Source organism: Rissa tridactyla, chromosome 3, assembly GCF_028500815.1.
Source record: "Rissa tridactyla isolate bRisTri1 chromosome 3, bRisTri1.patW.cur.20221130, whole genome shotgun sequence".
NCBI classification, from domain to species: Eukaryota; Metazoa; Chordata; class Aves; order Charadriiformes; family Laridae; genus Rissa; species Rissa tridactyla.
The window spans coordinates 121,299,848-121,315,697 of NC_071468.1; the positions used below are offsets into that span (position 1 = coordinate 121,299,848).

Below are 15,850 nucleotides of genomic sequence, written 5' to 3' on the forward strand. Positions count from 1 at the left end.
AGAGAGAGAAATCATAAGACATTGCCCCAGTAGTTCTCGTTGTGCTCTTACATGGGTCAAGGAATTAATTATCATTAGAATTTCAAATGCTGTGTGAAGAATACTGGATATAATCTCATTATCAGATAAAGGAAAAAAACACCCTACTATATAACTCTTCAGTTGTTTATAGGTAAAATATCTTTTTATTTTATTGCAGGGTAGAAGAATGCTTTTGTAAGGGGATAAATGATGCATTCAGTCACCTGTGAATATCTGAATCTTGCTTATAAATAAAATTTCACTAATTTTATAAGAAACTGTAGTGTTATTTTTGGTCTGCGGTATTTGATTTACAGTGAGTATATTTTACTGTACAAGTTCTCTTACTTTAAAATCTCAAGTTTAGGAGGAGAGAGAACATTCTTTTAGAAATTCTGTGGTTCTGTGAAATGCCCTGAGGAAATATTTGAAAGCGTCGCGAGTTGTCTTTCTCTGTAATGATGTAAGAGTGAAATAGCTTTTTTTTTATATTTTGATATTCATGTTGTGATAAGATATTTTCAGTGAGCCAACATTGGGCTCCATTGAGACCATTTTGGAATTAACAGCTCTAAGTTTTAAAGATAATTCAGCCAAAAGTCAGATATGGAGGGACTGAAAGTAGAGCAACAGTTAAACCTTGAGAACGGTTAATGGCGTTGATTTCATGAGACTTCCACTGGTGGATGATTTCATTTTAAAAATACCGTGTCTGTTTTAGGATGCTGGAGTGCAAATATCACATACTAGACCTGAGCTTGGTTGTTCTGATTGGGAGATTGAGCTTTCATGAACTCTGTGATGTGCAGGTGTCCAAGCAACTGTAGACCATAGCTCTCCAGAACCAACAGTAGTCAACTACAACAAACAGCACCTTTTTCTACTTCATGTGATGAGGGGAAGCCACATAGAGTAAGAGACCTTTTCTTTTCTCTCGACTGCAGTTCAACTACCCAGGTGGAGGTAGGGGTTAGGGAGGGTTTAAGCTCTCTAGACTCGCTGAGCTGGACTGATTAGGGGTGGAGTTTGGTTGTGACCTACCCTAGTTTTGGACACTAAAAGATCTTCGTTGCTTTAGCAACCTGGTCTAGTGGGAGGTGTCCCTGCCCGTGGCAGGCGGGGTGGAACTAGATGATCTTTAAAGTTCCTTCCAACTCTAACCGTTCCGTATTTCACTGGGTCTTCAACAGCTTCTCTGAAAGAGTGCAGCTACCAACAAGTAGTAAATCATAGAATCACAGAAGGGTTTGGGTTGGAAGGGACCTTAAAGATCATCTAGTTCCAACCCCCCTGCCCTGGGCAGGGACACCTCTCACTGTCAGCCCCCCTTGGTCCTCTTACATGTTTCAAATTAAGTACCCCTGGGTCTGGACCTGAAGCACACCATCCCAATTTCAGCTGAATAGTTTCATAGCCGTTTTGGGGCATTGCATGGGAAATGCCCAGGCTCTGCAGTGGGTTGGGGATGCTACAAACAGAAGGTCCAACATTCAGATTTTCTGCAGCATCTCCAGTCTCTCTCCGTAGGCTGGCGACGGCCACGGCCCGTCCCAGGTCAAGGGAGCAGTCCCAGCTTCAGCTGCATGGCTAGCAGATAAGGCAGGTGTAGAGAGCAACCGCTGGTATTAGAGATGATAAAGCCTTGCAAAAAGCCCGTCGTCACGATTTCTCATTTAACGGCGCCTGTTGACGTGTTGTGATGTTATATGAGCACTGTCATCTCTTTATCGTCTCTTGTCATTTAATCTTGCAGCGTAGACTTTAAGAGCCCCCCGTATATCGTTATGCATAAAAATGTTTACCTTTCATTGATAGTAGTTCCTTCCGTATCTTAGCACTGGCATTTAGATTTGAGATAAAATACCGGTTGGCATTTTACATTGTGAAATAGTTATTTGGTAATTTCGTAAGCGAAGAGGGCTGCAAATACAGAATTACTCCTAGTAGTGCTCATGCTACAGCTTTGCCTGCTCGTTTTCCAAATGTTCCTGCAAACTGGATTTTCCTCTGTTTCCTCAATTTTTCAGTTTTTTCTCACCGTGTGCTTTAATATACATGCTTGCAGTTGGTTTGTTCCTTTAACCAGATTGCTTTGGCTTCTATTCCTCGTGCCACACTGAATGATCCATTTCTGTACATACAGGTGTATTAAGCTTGATGTTGTTATTCATATTTTTTTATTTTTCTGGAGACCACCAACTTTTTATTTTTTCTTTTTAACTCATTTTCATAACCTTGCGATAAACCTCTTTCTTTCAGGTTTTCCTTAGGAGATGCTCGCAGGCCACTCCATGAAAGTGCAGTGCTGGTGGAAGACATCGTCCACACTCAGCTGATAAATCTGGTAAGAAAATAGCTTATAAAATGGTCTTCACTCGAAAACTCCTTGAAACAGCCTGAAATTTTCACGATCGAATGACTAATAACAGATTGTTCTGGTTTTAGAAACAAATAAAACACAGGGATTGGGGGTGATGTTCTGTCCTCGATAATCCGTGGAAGCTGCTGTTAGGGTTGCAGATCGAGTGTGTGCACTTTGCCTACGGTTATATACTGCATTTCTGTGATACCTGCCGCCCCACCTAAATAATAAATAAAGCGCACGGGGCAGGGGGGGGTGTTAAAACGTCAAGTGGTTGAAAAGAAAAACTGGCTAGTCATCTGAAGACTTCATTGCAAATTTTTTTTTATGTTCTAGTATTTGCGTTAGTGCGTTATTTGCTTAACATTTATATTCTAGTATTCTCACTCTTGGATGTTTGGATTTCTGTCGCAAAAAATAATGCAGAAATCCTGAATGCTTTTCTTTATTGAAAGCCAGTGAAATAGCTGTATGGGTGAGGCTGTTCCGAATCTCGTCTGTCAGAAGCAGCTCTAAATTCGCACCTCTCCGTGGCTTGTAATTAAAATGCAACACCACCTCTTCAGAAATCAACGCTGATATTTTACACTGTGGCACGAATCTGCATGTATATTGTATGTTCCTTAAAACGTCCATACCCATACAGGCTGGCAATTTAATTTGAAGAATCACCATGATAAGAAAAAAACCTGTTGTTCTGCTTCCCAAGCTACAGGTGACATATAAGAATATACCTTCCTGTACATTGGAACATATAATATGTGTATGGGACATAATATTATATAAATAATTCTGACACACGTTATAACTAATATTTACATATGATGAGTCCCTGGATCAGCCAGAGCTTTGAGCTGCAGGTTCCTGGGTCTTTTCTCTATAACGAGCCCTTTCGGCAATCAGAAGGGGTTTTTAAGTTTCAAGCTGAGTTCTGTTACTACATTAATTAGAATGAAAAACTTCTGTAAACTGAGAAAATTCAGAATGGGGCGGGCCACATATTATAAATACATGTGTGCGTGCATGTATATATAATATATATTTATATCTTTATATATATATTTTTATACATGTAAGATTTATATCTTTTGTATGTAATATTTAAAAATAAAAATATAATATAAGTAAACCTCCCCCTGCCCACTGTTTGCCTGCAGACAGGCGCCTTCCTTCAGCTTTGCACTTAATCCAGCAGCCGTTCGGGGGCTTCCTGGATCGCAGTGAACGCTTCGGGGTCCCTTCCAGCTCCGGGTAGTTTCTTTCTGCTCCTACCTCCGAAGCCGGGCGGTGTATCCCTGTCTCCGCAGCCTCCTGGCGCCTTTGTGCTGTGGCTTCTTTGCTAATTATGCTCCTCCTTGGTCTGTCCCAAACGAGCCCTGCGGCTCCTGAGGAGGGGACAACATCTCTCCCCTCTCCACGTGTTTAAACGTGCTGCTCCATATATTTGTAATTCTTATTCTAGCTCTAACTACTACAAAATAACATTTTCTTTTTGGTAATGACCCCCTTAATTTCATGCGAACCGATGGCTGCGGCTTCGCTCTTCCTTTCGCAATGATGTGGTGAAGAGTCTGGGCTTTTACGGCCTGCCGAGGCTGAGCTGAGCTTTCCATCAAAACCCACGTTTGGAGAAAATGCGACCTGCAGCTTAAATCAAAGCCCCGGCACTTACTCGGGGAATGACCCTGACCCAGGGTTAACCCTGCACGGGGTGTAGGAGCGTGTACCGTTTCCTGACAGAAGGAAGAATGGGAACGGAGCGGCAGATAAACAGCTTTTCTAACCTTTCCCCTCCCAGCCCAAGACAGCACTTTATTTCTGAGGAAGTGAAAGTATCTTTAATAGCTCATTGCTTTGACCTCTGACATTCACATGCCGGAACTCTTAAATCAGGAGCTTTTTACATGCTCCGGGCTTCTGATAGGGATTTTTGCACATTTGTCATCCTTAATAACGGCACATCCTTACCGAGCTGTTACTATGCAGTTATATTAAATTTTCACTTTAGAGGTAGGTGTTCGTGTGGGTATATATCCAGTACTAGAAAAAAGCTATTTTTATAATCGAAGCTGACTGCAGATGTAAATTTATTGCCTGCTACCTGGATTTTGTCATATTACTCATGTTAATGGAGCACGCAGTTCTCATTATGTATTTTAATGATTTCTTCTCAAAATTCATCTCCATTTTGCCATCCGTAATACATGTAGAAGGCTGAACTGTAGAAATTGCTTTTATGCCTGCAGTAAAACTGGCATGTTGCATGGTAAACATTTGTAAGAAGACTTCATGTTTGTTGATTAAGTCCAGGTTTGAGCTGCTGAATTAAAAAATAAGTTGCCAGTGTGATTACCTTTGACTGGTTGACTTTTGATATCTCGGAGGTTTATAGTTCCAGCTTCCTATTTTCAAAGTTGATCTGAACTCTCTTAAATCAGGGCTTGATTTGGACAGATTTATACGGTCATTGCTTCAAACCACTATATACTCCATGAGGTCTGGCTGCTGTAGATAACTGCACTAATAAGTCAAATTCTTGAAAAACAGACTTTTTTTAAGTCTGCATCACGTTTTATGATTTTGTGGGTTTTAAACAATACGTACACTGCTTTACGTTAAGTGAAATTCTGCTAGAAGTATGTACCAACGTGTAGAAGGCAGTGAGCATCTCTAGAGGATGATTCACGTCACCCTAAAATTAATTTCCAAGTTAGATGAGATGAATCTCTTGAGGAATTTATTTCCTCAGCTGACTAAAAGAGGGATCCTTTGTCAGCTGGCTGGGGTTTGAATATTTAGGAATATCTAAGAGAGAGGCGTAAACATTAAGAGAGAAATTCCGTCCAATTTGTGTCAGAAAGCTAGCATAAGTTTGACCTTTTTTTTGCATATGTTGCAATTATAATAAATGTTTTGTTATTTGCATATCAAGCAACATAAAACCAAAAAACCCCACCTTAGGATGTAAAGATTGTGTACATCTTTTGGTCAAGCATAATGTACTTGAAGAGCACAATGAATTCCAGTTTTAATTTGAAATCAAATTTGCTGTTGACTGATAGTGTTCCTGAACACTCATCTATATGTATTTATAGATGCCTTTATGTTACCCCTAAATCTGTATTTATTTATGTGTGCTGAGACTAGAGGTACCAGGCAAGGCTATATCGTTCTTTATGGATAGGTACAAGTAGTAGATGTCTGTGACGAGGAAAATTGTGCTGACAAAAAAGGTTCAACAGGGAATACAAGATGATGTTGTGGCCAGCAGGAGCAGGGAAGTGATGGTGCCTCTGTACTCGGCACTGGTGAGGCCTCACCTCGAGTGCTGTGTTCAGTTCTGGGCCCCTCTGTACAAGAGGGACATTGAAGTGCTGGAGCGTGTCCAGAGGAGAGCTACCAGGCTGGTGCGGGGTCTGGAGACCAGGGCATATGAGGAGAGGCTGAGGGAGCTGGGCAGGTTTAGCTTGGAGAAGAGGAGGCTGAGGGGAGACCTCATTGCCCTCTACAACTCCCTGAAAGGAGGTTGGAGAGAGGTGGGTGTTGGCCTCTTCTCCCAGGTGAATAATGACAGGACCAGAGGACATGGTCTGAAGTTGGGGCAGGGGAGGTTTAGGTTAGATATTAGGAAGAATGACTTTACTGAAGGAGTGGTCAGGCACTGGAACAGCCTGCCCAGGGAGGGGGTTGAGTCACCATCCCTAGAGGTGTTTAAGAAACGTCTAGATGTGGCACTTCAGGGCATGCTCGAGTGTCAGAGATTGTAGGTTGTTTGGTTGGACTTGATGATCTCAAAGGTCCTTTCCACCCATGAAGATTCTGTGATTCTATGTTGATCAGAAGGGGACAATCTTTTAACTTACTTACCATTTGAAGTGCAACGAGACCTCTTTTAGTTCATTCTTTCGTCATATCCAATACAATTTGCAAACGCAGGAAGAAGATTTGGAAGCATAATTTTTATTATAATCTATTAATATCTATTCAGACCCTTAGAGAGGGATCTCGATCCTGCTTTAGGACAAATCAATATTGTTCAGCACTTTGTGAAGAAAAAGAGGCTGTGTAACGAGGAGAAATGGAATAGGAATTTTTCTTGGTTATTAAACTACCGTTGAGAGGTTTGGTATCAGAACAGCTGAAGTCTTGCACATACATGCATGTAAAAGCATCTGGAAATTGTTCCATGTAATATTTAAGAGAGAGGAAAAGTGTCTTCTCACCTTCACCGTCTCTGTCCAGAATTTTTGTGATGGTGGGCTGGATCATCGGAATATGTAGTATTATTAGACTAATATTAAAACCTAAAGTTTTCTGAGTATCTTCTCTTGATAGGGCTGTAGCTCCATGTTCATACTTCAGATGACATATTGAAAGGCTGATAGGCAATAAGATAATGCTGTGCTACTTAAATCAAAAAGGCTGTTAAGGAATTACCTTCCTTGTGGTGGGAATGTATCAACTGGGCATTTGTTGTCAGCAGTTTACTGTGTAAACTACTAAGTAAACTACTAGTAAACTACCAGCAGTTTACTCTCGAGGCATGCTGAATATGGTAGTCGTAGCACCGACACCTGCTTTCACAGAATTTTGATTGTTCAGTTTAGCACTAGATGTGAACTTCAGTCCTTTGCGTTTTGTTTCTGAGATACCGAAAGGCTTCTGGGAAGACTAGATCTGTTTTTACAAAGTGAAAGACATTTTAGCAATAGCACGGAGTTCAGCAATATAAATATGAAGAATTACATATATGCATACCAAAAATACAGATGTACTTATAAACAGCAGAGCCCGAAAGTCCCTATCTGCTGGTAAGTAACCTCACCTGTCCATGAAAGACTGGCTGCTCAGAGGGAAGGCGGCATCGCAACATCCTTGGACTGCATCCTTTAAATGTTTTATCCACTGGAATTCTTTGTAAAGTGTGATAAGTCATCGCGGAGACTGTCACGAATGATAGAATTCACGTTAACAGGGTTGTGGTTTACTGCCTGTCAGCGAACGTGTGTCTGCTAGAAGATGGACTCTGATCTCTTCAATTGATGTCCAATGATGTAAGTCAAAGCCACTCAGTTGGCTTTTTTAGAATGCAGTAGTGTCAATTTAAAGTAACTTCAGTTGCCCCAAATCATGTCGTACGTGATATCTGTTGGGATTTTTTTGATCACTTACTTCTGTCTTCCTATGGAAGAATTGAATTTCATACCACTTGTACTACTGCCTAATCCTTTTTAACATTCCACTCTTGCTTCCTTTGTAGGAGCATGACGTGTTACATATATATGTATACAAACACTTTGCATGTACACAAAAATAATTTTAACTTTTTCTGGTTTATTACTCTTGGAAATTACTTGGCTGTTACATGGATAACACGGTTAATTCAGAATCAGTCCTTTGGTCTCAACCTGAAGCACAAGAACACAGGTCAGCAGGTGAATAATCTATATTGGAATACGTAGATTATTTTAAATTGTGGCAGTAATTCATAGTAGAACACTCTAGAGTGAGATGCAGAGATTCAGCAGTATGTCAGGTCCTGAGTAAGTCCATAGCAAATCCATCCTGTGGAGCGAATTGCTTTTTATAGTAGGAGCTTAAATAAAGATCGAGTAGTCATTTGCCACCACTAGGAGAAGGAATGGTGAAAATACAGAGACAACATAAAGACGGGTTTACTGATACGAAACACTAAGTACTTCATCATGATAAGCGTGAATTTTTTTGTTTTCCAAGGGCTATACATGTTCTGGATGAACGTGGTGTGCTTTGTTCAGTTCCCAGCTTTATTCCTGCAGCTGTTAACCATTTTATTGCGGTTTATTGTGAACCATTTTAAGGAGAAGGAGGAGGAAAAACTCACCTTCACTTCCCCATCCAGAGAAAAAGACAACGGCAATGGGCGAGGGGAGCAGGAAGAATGAGGATTTAAACAGAAACTGGGATAGGGCTTTCCTGGTTCTTTGCAGCCTGTTCCTACAGGGTCTTTTTTTAAAACCAAATCACACTCGTGTATTCATTCACAAACTGGATTAGTCATTTTAATGTATGTCACCTCTATGCCGTTCTGAAATCCTACACTTCCAGGTTGGTTTACTGCGTTGGTGAACTGTTAGACTTGTAACCTTTACATGCATAATTGCAGGATTTCTGACATTCCTTTTAAGAAAGAAAGAAAGAAAGATTTGGAACCAGCTCGTTCATTAGCCGAAATTGCCCACTGATAAAAACCAACCGCGTGAAGCACCGTTCACTCTTGATCCCAAAGTTATGTGCAACTGTCACTTATGCCACCCTGGTAACGGGAAAAGTCCTTGTTTTATGAGTCTGTTTTAAAACAGTAATAAAGTTTCCTGTGCAGGACATTAATTAGAGGGGTTATCAAAATAAGACGAACTAATATAATTTGCGATTGTACAAAATAAAGGAAGTTGAGGGTACCATAGGGACCTAATGAATCACAGGATGGAAACAGTCTTCTGGCTAACTAAACATTCGGACTTTGTGCGAAGTCATAGGGTGTATATACAACTCGGCAAACCGGAACACGCCGTGTGTTTACACGAATGGGAGAAAGGAGTTCACAAAAACCATCTGGGAAAAATCCTCGCCCTATTCATTCTGCTCCTACTGGAGAGTAAATTAAACAACACGCGTACGTTTGCGGCAAACGCATGGCACACCTGCCCTGGAAGAAATCAAACTGGAAAATAAGTCTGTAATATAAAAAATGTCCTGGGTACCAGCAATGCGCATTTGTTAGCGTTGCTCATGTGTGGTGGAAGAGACTTTATCTCTAGCAGGCGGTTTTTAATCCTTCCTTTTACATCATTTAAATGTGGTCACTATTTGGATGATGTTAGGGGTAACCTAACACTATTTAGGTTATGTTAGGGTAGGTAGAGGTAAGTTTTTTCTTTTTTTTTCTTTAATTGAAATTGTATCTTTGGCATGATTTTTTGCGATTCGTAGTGTTTCGGGTTTTTTGAAAGCTTTTTATGCGACTCTAAAAGGAAGGGCTGGTTTGCCGAACAACTTTTTTGTTCAGTTTGCAGGATAGTATAGAGTAGGCTTTGTCATTCTGAGTATATATGTTTTTCTATGCAGGGAAAAAAATTGAGTCGGCTCAACCCTTTCACGGTCATTCTGTAGAGATCAGATGCTATTACTCCTGTACCAGCGGAGCTCAGTGGCGGTGTGTCTGTCATTCGTGGGTGAAGACCTCACTGCTTTAGAAGGGCCCACTTCATACACAGATACTGTTTTCTGAATTCCTTGTTAAAAAAAAGTCTTTTTTTTTTTTTTTCTTTTCTAATATTTCTCGATTGGCAAGCGCTTGACTTTAGATTACGTCAGCAAATGGACAGCGTTTTGTCTTTAATAGGTTGGAGTATTATAAAAATGTTTTTTTTAAGGAGGCATTTTATGGAAAATTCAAATTGGAAACGATGAAGTCTTTTGTCTAAATTTTGATGAACTTTTACCTTTTCTTCATTGGTAATTTATATGGAAAGTGATGTCCTGAGTTTTCTACTCTTAACATTAGCTACTGATACATTCAGATGTATTTATTCTAGAGCACAGAATCTACTTCAGGAGAGAGTTCAGGAGTCCCAGTTAGGGATTCTGGGCGCTCCGTGTGCTTTCTCTAAAGATGAGAGACTTGACGACTGACCTCGCCAGATGTTTTCTTTCCCATGGATTTTTTTCTGCAGAGTCAACACGTGCTATGAGACAGAGCTGCTGCTTTTTTCCTGGTCGTGCAGAGATGCTGCTCAGCATCCAGCGGTGACGGGCTTCACTGATCTAACAAGAGGAAAGGCTAAGATACCGTTATTAAGAACCCTAAAAAAATCAATCAGAAGGAAATGAATAATTATGCCCAACCTAATTATAGCGAGGTGTTCAATAGTGAAGAAAAAAAATCCAAATCGCCAACGAGATTTAATGGAAAAAGCAATGTGATCAATGGTTTAAAGATTGTCCTGTAGCGCATATAAAATATAAAGAACGAAGGTAGTGCAGGCAGCTATAATCCCAGTATTTCCCGATTTTCTATATCAGTCTTTGGGCCTTTAATAACGATGACATAGATTTATACACATACATGCATGCATATGTATGCGTCTGTGTGTACAGGTCTGTTTTTCCCACCCTTAACACATCAGATCCCTATTTAGGCTGTTGAGCAAGAGGAAATAAGTACGTATGAAATTTCACTCATGGGGGCTTTGGAATCTATGGCATTCTTAAATATATATGTACTCAATTACCTTGGCTTCTGGGGCTTTTGTGACTCAACTGATAAGCTGATCCCAGCCTGAGTTTCCAAAATAAAAATATATACTCTATTTAATTGTTATATGTGCTGTTAGGAGTAGAGCATGGGTTGGTGAAATCTCGGGTGAGCTGAGAGATTCCGTGTACAAACACACGGTGTTCCAGGGTGTGCTGGCTACTTATGTAAGCGTTCTCCTATCGTTTTGCTGGAGCCCTGTGAAATTCTAGGTGATTCGCTCTTTAGAAAAGAACAAATGAAGTTAAGAATTTGAAGAGTAATCATTGGATTTTTATTGCCCAATATGCTGCAGTCTGGTAAATCAATACTCTGCCCGTGGTTTTACTCTCTAGTCTCCTTTAGGAGTGAACAGCCTTTTGCCAAGAGGATTTTTGATGTAGCCTAAAAAATACCTCAAATCGTTCAGCTGGGCTGAAATGAAGGAGCAATCTTTCTGTCTGTGAAAAATCGTAGTTACATCCCCAGGTCCAGAAGTCAAATGGAAAACTGATATTCGGGGTTTCTTTCGTTCTTTAACTTGTTTGTATAGTTTAAATTGAATATTGTAAGTGCAGGAACCTGTGTGTAAAGTCCATATCTGCACGCAAAGACCCTTCTCATCTAATAGTCCGATTCTGGCAGCAATTAATAAACTAAATGAGAAAAAATTTAGCAATGGTGTGCAACACATGGATATTTGATTAGGAAGATGGACCTCAAGTTAACTTTGAAAAGCATCTGTGTATCTTTGAAATCACCTCCAGAATCCAATAAACAGTAGAGTTTTAATTATAGTTTTTATCATACTTGCTTTGTTTCAAATAATTGTCCAAATATGTTACGTGTCCTTGCCTGGTGGAGGGTAACATTCCTTCTGCTTTTCCTCTGAAATCCTGAGTGGATTCACCTGAATAAAGGCAAACAAACGTGTTTTTCTGTACCCTAGGTAATGATGCCAGGTCATCTGTCGCGGTCAGGGAGATAAAGGGGCGCTTCTAGGATGTGACTCTTCATGGCCTAACACAGTTATTTAACATGCTGGCCATCCATTTAAAATCTGGACTACTTAAGTGAAGTGAGAGACATCTCACCTCTTATGACTCTCGGCACTAGCTGTATTTTTTTGATATTTAGTTTTTCCTTGATTTTGTCAAACGAAACTGCAAACTTTAAGTTGTGAAAGACACAAGCTGATTTATGGATGTCTGTGGCGAAAAGGAGAGTAGTGTGAAATTCTGCATGGTCTTTAAGTGTAACTCATAAACCTTAAAGGTCATCTCAGAGTGTTTAACAGAGCAAATTCATTGTAGTTTTTAAATCACCTTATCTGATTTCAAACAAACCTGATAGTTTCAGAATAACTTTTTTCTAGGAAGATTGGCTTGTTAACAGTGTTATGCAGTTACAAGGAAATGTGGTCACAGCTGGTTCTGGTTTTTTAGCTAATCCACCTGATTGGAAACAACAGGTTTTTGGTATTTTTCCATTTCTTACACTGACACCTAGTGTTCAGAGGTCTTGAGTTTCTAATACTGCACGTTGTTATTAATAGATAACTGTCGATACCGAAGTTCTCCACCTTTGTCAACATCTTCCATTTCTGTCCTGCCTGAAAAGAAAGCAATCACTGAAGGCAAAGGTGTTACCATCATTTGAAACAAATTTACTTTGGATCTACAAATAGTACACCACTACTGGAAAACTTGACAAAAGCTGTTTTACTTCTTGAAGGGCCGCAAAATTTGTTTTCTTACTGTTGAAGTGCTTTAGTTTTGGCAAATACGGCTCATCTGTGTCTCTAAGTGTCACTGGCCAACAAAAACAGTGATAACAGCAGAAACCTTTAGATCGGTATTTATTTAATTGTGGGGGATGTCAACGCTTTTTATTTCTGTGTTCTTTTATCTTCAAGCCACGAGTTTTACCTGATAGGAGTGTTGATGGTAGCAGTGTCCTTGAGTAGGCAGAAAATAACTTATACACAAAAACTGGCACAAACGGTCTTTTCTCTCAGACTTGAAAATAAGTGGAGCAATTGAAGTATGGCCTGTAACCTGTTCCTGCGAAAGGCTGCTGCTGGCAGAGTAAAACTTACTCTCTGACTCTTATACCTGAGTTTTTTTTACATTAACTGATGATCTTTCCGCATAAAAAATGTTACGTTAAGAGTTTCGTGTAGCTGTATCTGAAAGTGTCAATGAATTTTTGGGTTTTAGTGGTGGTTTTAGGCAGCAGTGACGATTCACTGAATACTCACCTAGATGATGGCCACCTCTTGAGGAAGCCCTTAGTTCTTACCCAGTTTCCTAGAAGGCCACAATATGGGCATAAAAACAGTCTTTTCCCATCAGCTGTATTAGCCAGACGTCACTGGTTAATTCTACTACTTTAGGCTGAAGCTTTCCTCCCAGAGATGTCTTTTTTGCTCACAGACCCATCACCCTCACAATCTGTAGATTCCTGTGCTATGAAGACTCCAAATTAAAGGAAGAATATTTGTTTAAGAGAGCTGTGTGGCTGGTCTAGGACTTTTTTGCATGAGGTAATGGAGTTGTTGGCTTGGTCAGAGGACGACATAAAGGAAATGAATTTGAGAAAACATCTTGGGAGCTCCACACCAAGTGACACAGGGGTGATCTTCTCAAAAAAGTATATGCTTTGCAATCAGTCCGATTTAGCTGAATTATGTTCAACATGGCTGGTAGGTATGGTGGACTCCATGCAGTAGTTATATCTGTGATTTACATAAACATTCCCAAACTCAGTTCTGTTTTCATACATTCTTCCTTTAAATTCCAACACATAATCTGCCGGGTTAGACTGCCTGTTTTCCTATATCTTGGGTGAAGGCACTGTACTTCTCCGTGTGCACGTGGCGTATTAGACACTGTATTAGGTTATTCCCTGTCAATAGTTTTACTGCTGTGAACCGGTCGTTGCGGGCTTATCAGAGAAATGATCAGAGACAGCAGAGAGAAATGTTGCTTGTAGGATATAATTTATTTGACTTCTTCCAGGCATTTATTTTCAGGGTGAGGTGAATTGGGACCCAGAATGGTGTTTTCTGTCTAGTGACCATAAATGATGCCCTGGGTGACCAGCTCCGATGTAGACATCTGTGTTTAGTCAGATAACTCCCACCTGAAAGATGGGATAACAAAAGCTTCAAAACAAACAAACAAAAACAGATGAAGAGGATAATTGGAACTTCTCTGATGGCAAGAGGAGATGATAACAGTGTCAAAAGCAGCAGAAAAGTCAGAGAAAATAAAGACATACTGGAGACCCGGATTTCTGGCCAGGAAGAGGCACATAGTGTACCATATATGAAGAGTTATAAGGGAGGGGATTTATGAAAAGTCAGGTTGGAGCTGATCCAAGACAGAGTTGGAAGAGGGGAAGTCTGTGCTTTAGCTGAAAGCTGCATGTTCTGTGTTTTTTCACAGATGAAGAGAGAGAAAGAAATGGGAAAAGATTTGGAGAGACAGGCTGGATTGAGGTACGGTTTCTTTAAAAGAGAGGATAGGCTGAGGACGTCTGTACACCGTGAGCAAAAGTGCCAGAGAGCAAAGAAAAATTGAAGACTAAGTAGGCAGGATAAGATGCATCTACTGGGGTGGGTCAGAGTTGAGAAAAAGGCAGAGGTTTATGAGAAGGTGTTCAGGAACAAAAACTAGGTGCAACTTTGTGGGAATGCATATATTCTCTCTTGTAGCAGAAAAATTATGGAGCTAAAAGGGGAAACCCCCCCCATAAAAAAAAAAGAGGAATAGAAAGCCTGAGGTTCAGCAAAGAGTTGTTCAAACAATTGAAATTAAGAAAGGTGAAAACAAACCTGTAGTGGAAGGAGTTTGGAAGAGGATGCCATGACCCTCTCTCAAAGTGTTCCACAGCAAGAGATCAGGAATAACTGACGTGAGAGGCAGAGAGGTTCGAGAGAGAAACTGTGGGTGGTGGACTGGAGCTTGCAGAAGGTCTGGTCTGGAGAATGAATTTGGAAGTGGCTTTACAGGACATTGGGTGCTGATGACAGGGTAGCCATCAAGAAGTAGCAAATGGAGTGAGAGTCAGCAGATGTGTTGCTCCCAAACTGAATCTCAGATAAGGCCAGAGAAAGTAGGTGGATAACGATGAAGCAGGTGGAACACGGCCATCGGTGGCACCGTGCAGGAGGGCACAGGACTAAGAAGAAAGGGAGAGACAGATTTTACATTTCAGTGAAGAATTCATGGTAAAAAGGGGAGGTCTTGTGACAAGTGCTTATTCTGTGGACATCACCATACACACGGAAGTCTGGATGCGTGCATATTTGCACCATCGCATACAAGCAAGCATATATGCATATAGATACCAATAATGAGCACTTGTATAGCAATACACAGCCTGATGCTGGTATATCAACTTCCATATACTCACAAGATGTTGTTCCTAGCACCCGTTCTCACAATACGCCGTAACTACATTTTTTATAATCTCCCATTCTTGAATATCTTTTTACATTGTTTGCCATTTTCCTCTTACATTGTGCCATTGCCATTCCAAATTAGGGGAAAAAAATGGCTCACTTTACTGATGAGACGTTAAAGTACACAGAAGACGAAGTCGATTTCCCCCATGTCAGGAAACAAATGAATGGCAGAGCTGAAAAAAGTCAACTAGTTGTAGCTGAGAGGGAAGCTGTGCAAAGCTATTTTATATTGATGGTCTATGTCTCAGCCAATTGGGTTTTTATTTGACAAACCAAAGGTGTAATAACTTTTATTGTAAGAGGAAGAAAAATACATCAAGGCTAATAAATAATGGAGGACCTACTAGGGATATGCATAAATGCGTATCCTGTTCCTATGTATATACAAGCTTAATTGTGTCCCTTTTAATTTTGCTGTTTGATTCAACGGGATTGTCAGGTAATCGTCCTATTGAAAGAACAGAAGAGGGTAAAATTTCAAATAACTTTGTTAATCTCTTCTGGCTGTTAAAAGAAAAGATTTATTGGTATCAAATTTTATTGCGTTCTTAGAATTTAGGGATTGATTGGCTGCTAGTTTAGCTTACTTGTCTCTTCCAGTTAGAAACCCAAACACAACAGAAGAAAGACATCGCATTGAAGCTGACATGCAACAAGTGAGTGAAAGTTCACTTGGCTTTTTCTCTCGGCACCAGGTGCAAAAGTTGGCTAAAAGTGCTGT

The 15,850-nt window shown here is 40.3% G+C and overlaps 1 protein-coding gene across 6 annotated transcripts in view; it reads left to right on the forward strand.

Moving 5' to 3' along the window:
• Window positions 1-15,850, forward strand: part of SUPT3H (SPT3 homolog, SAGA and STAGA complex component) — a 292,380-nt gene that overhangs the window by 149,642 nt on the left and 126,888 nt on the right. For all 6 annotated transcript variants that reach the window (XM_054194657.1, XM_054194653.1, XM_054194655.1 and 3 more), the window contains one exon: window positions 2,281-2,365. In XM_054194657.1, the coding sequence (XP_054050632.1) occupies window positions 2,281-2,365 (85 nt within the window). The remainder of the gene's footprint in view (window positions 1-2,280; window positions 2,366-15,850) is intronic.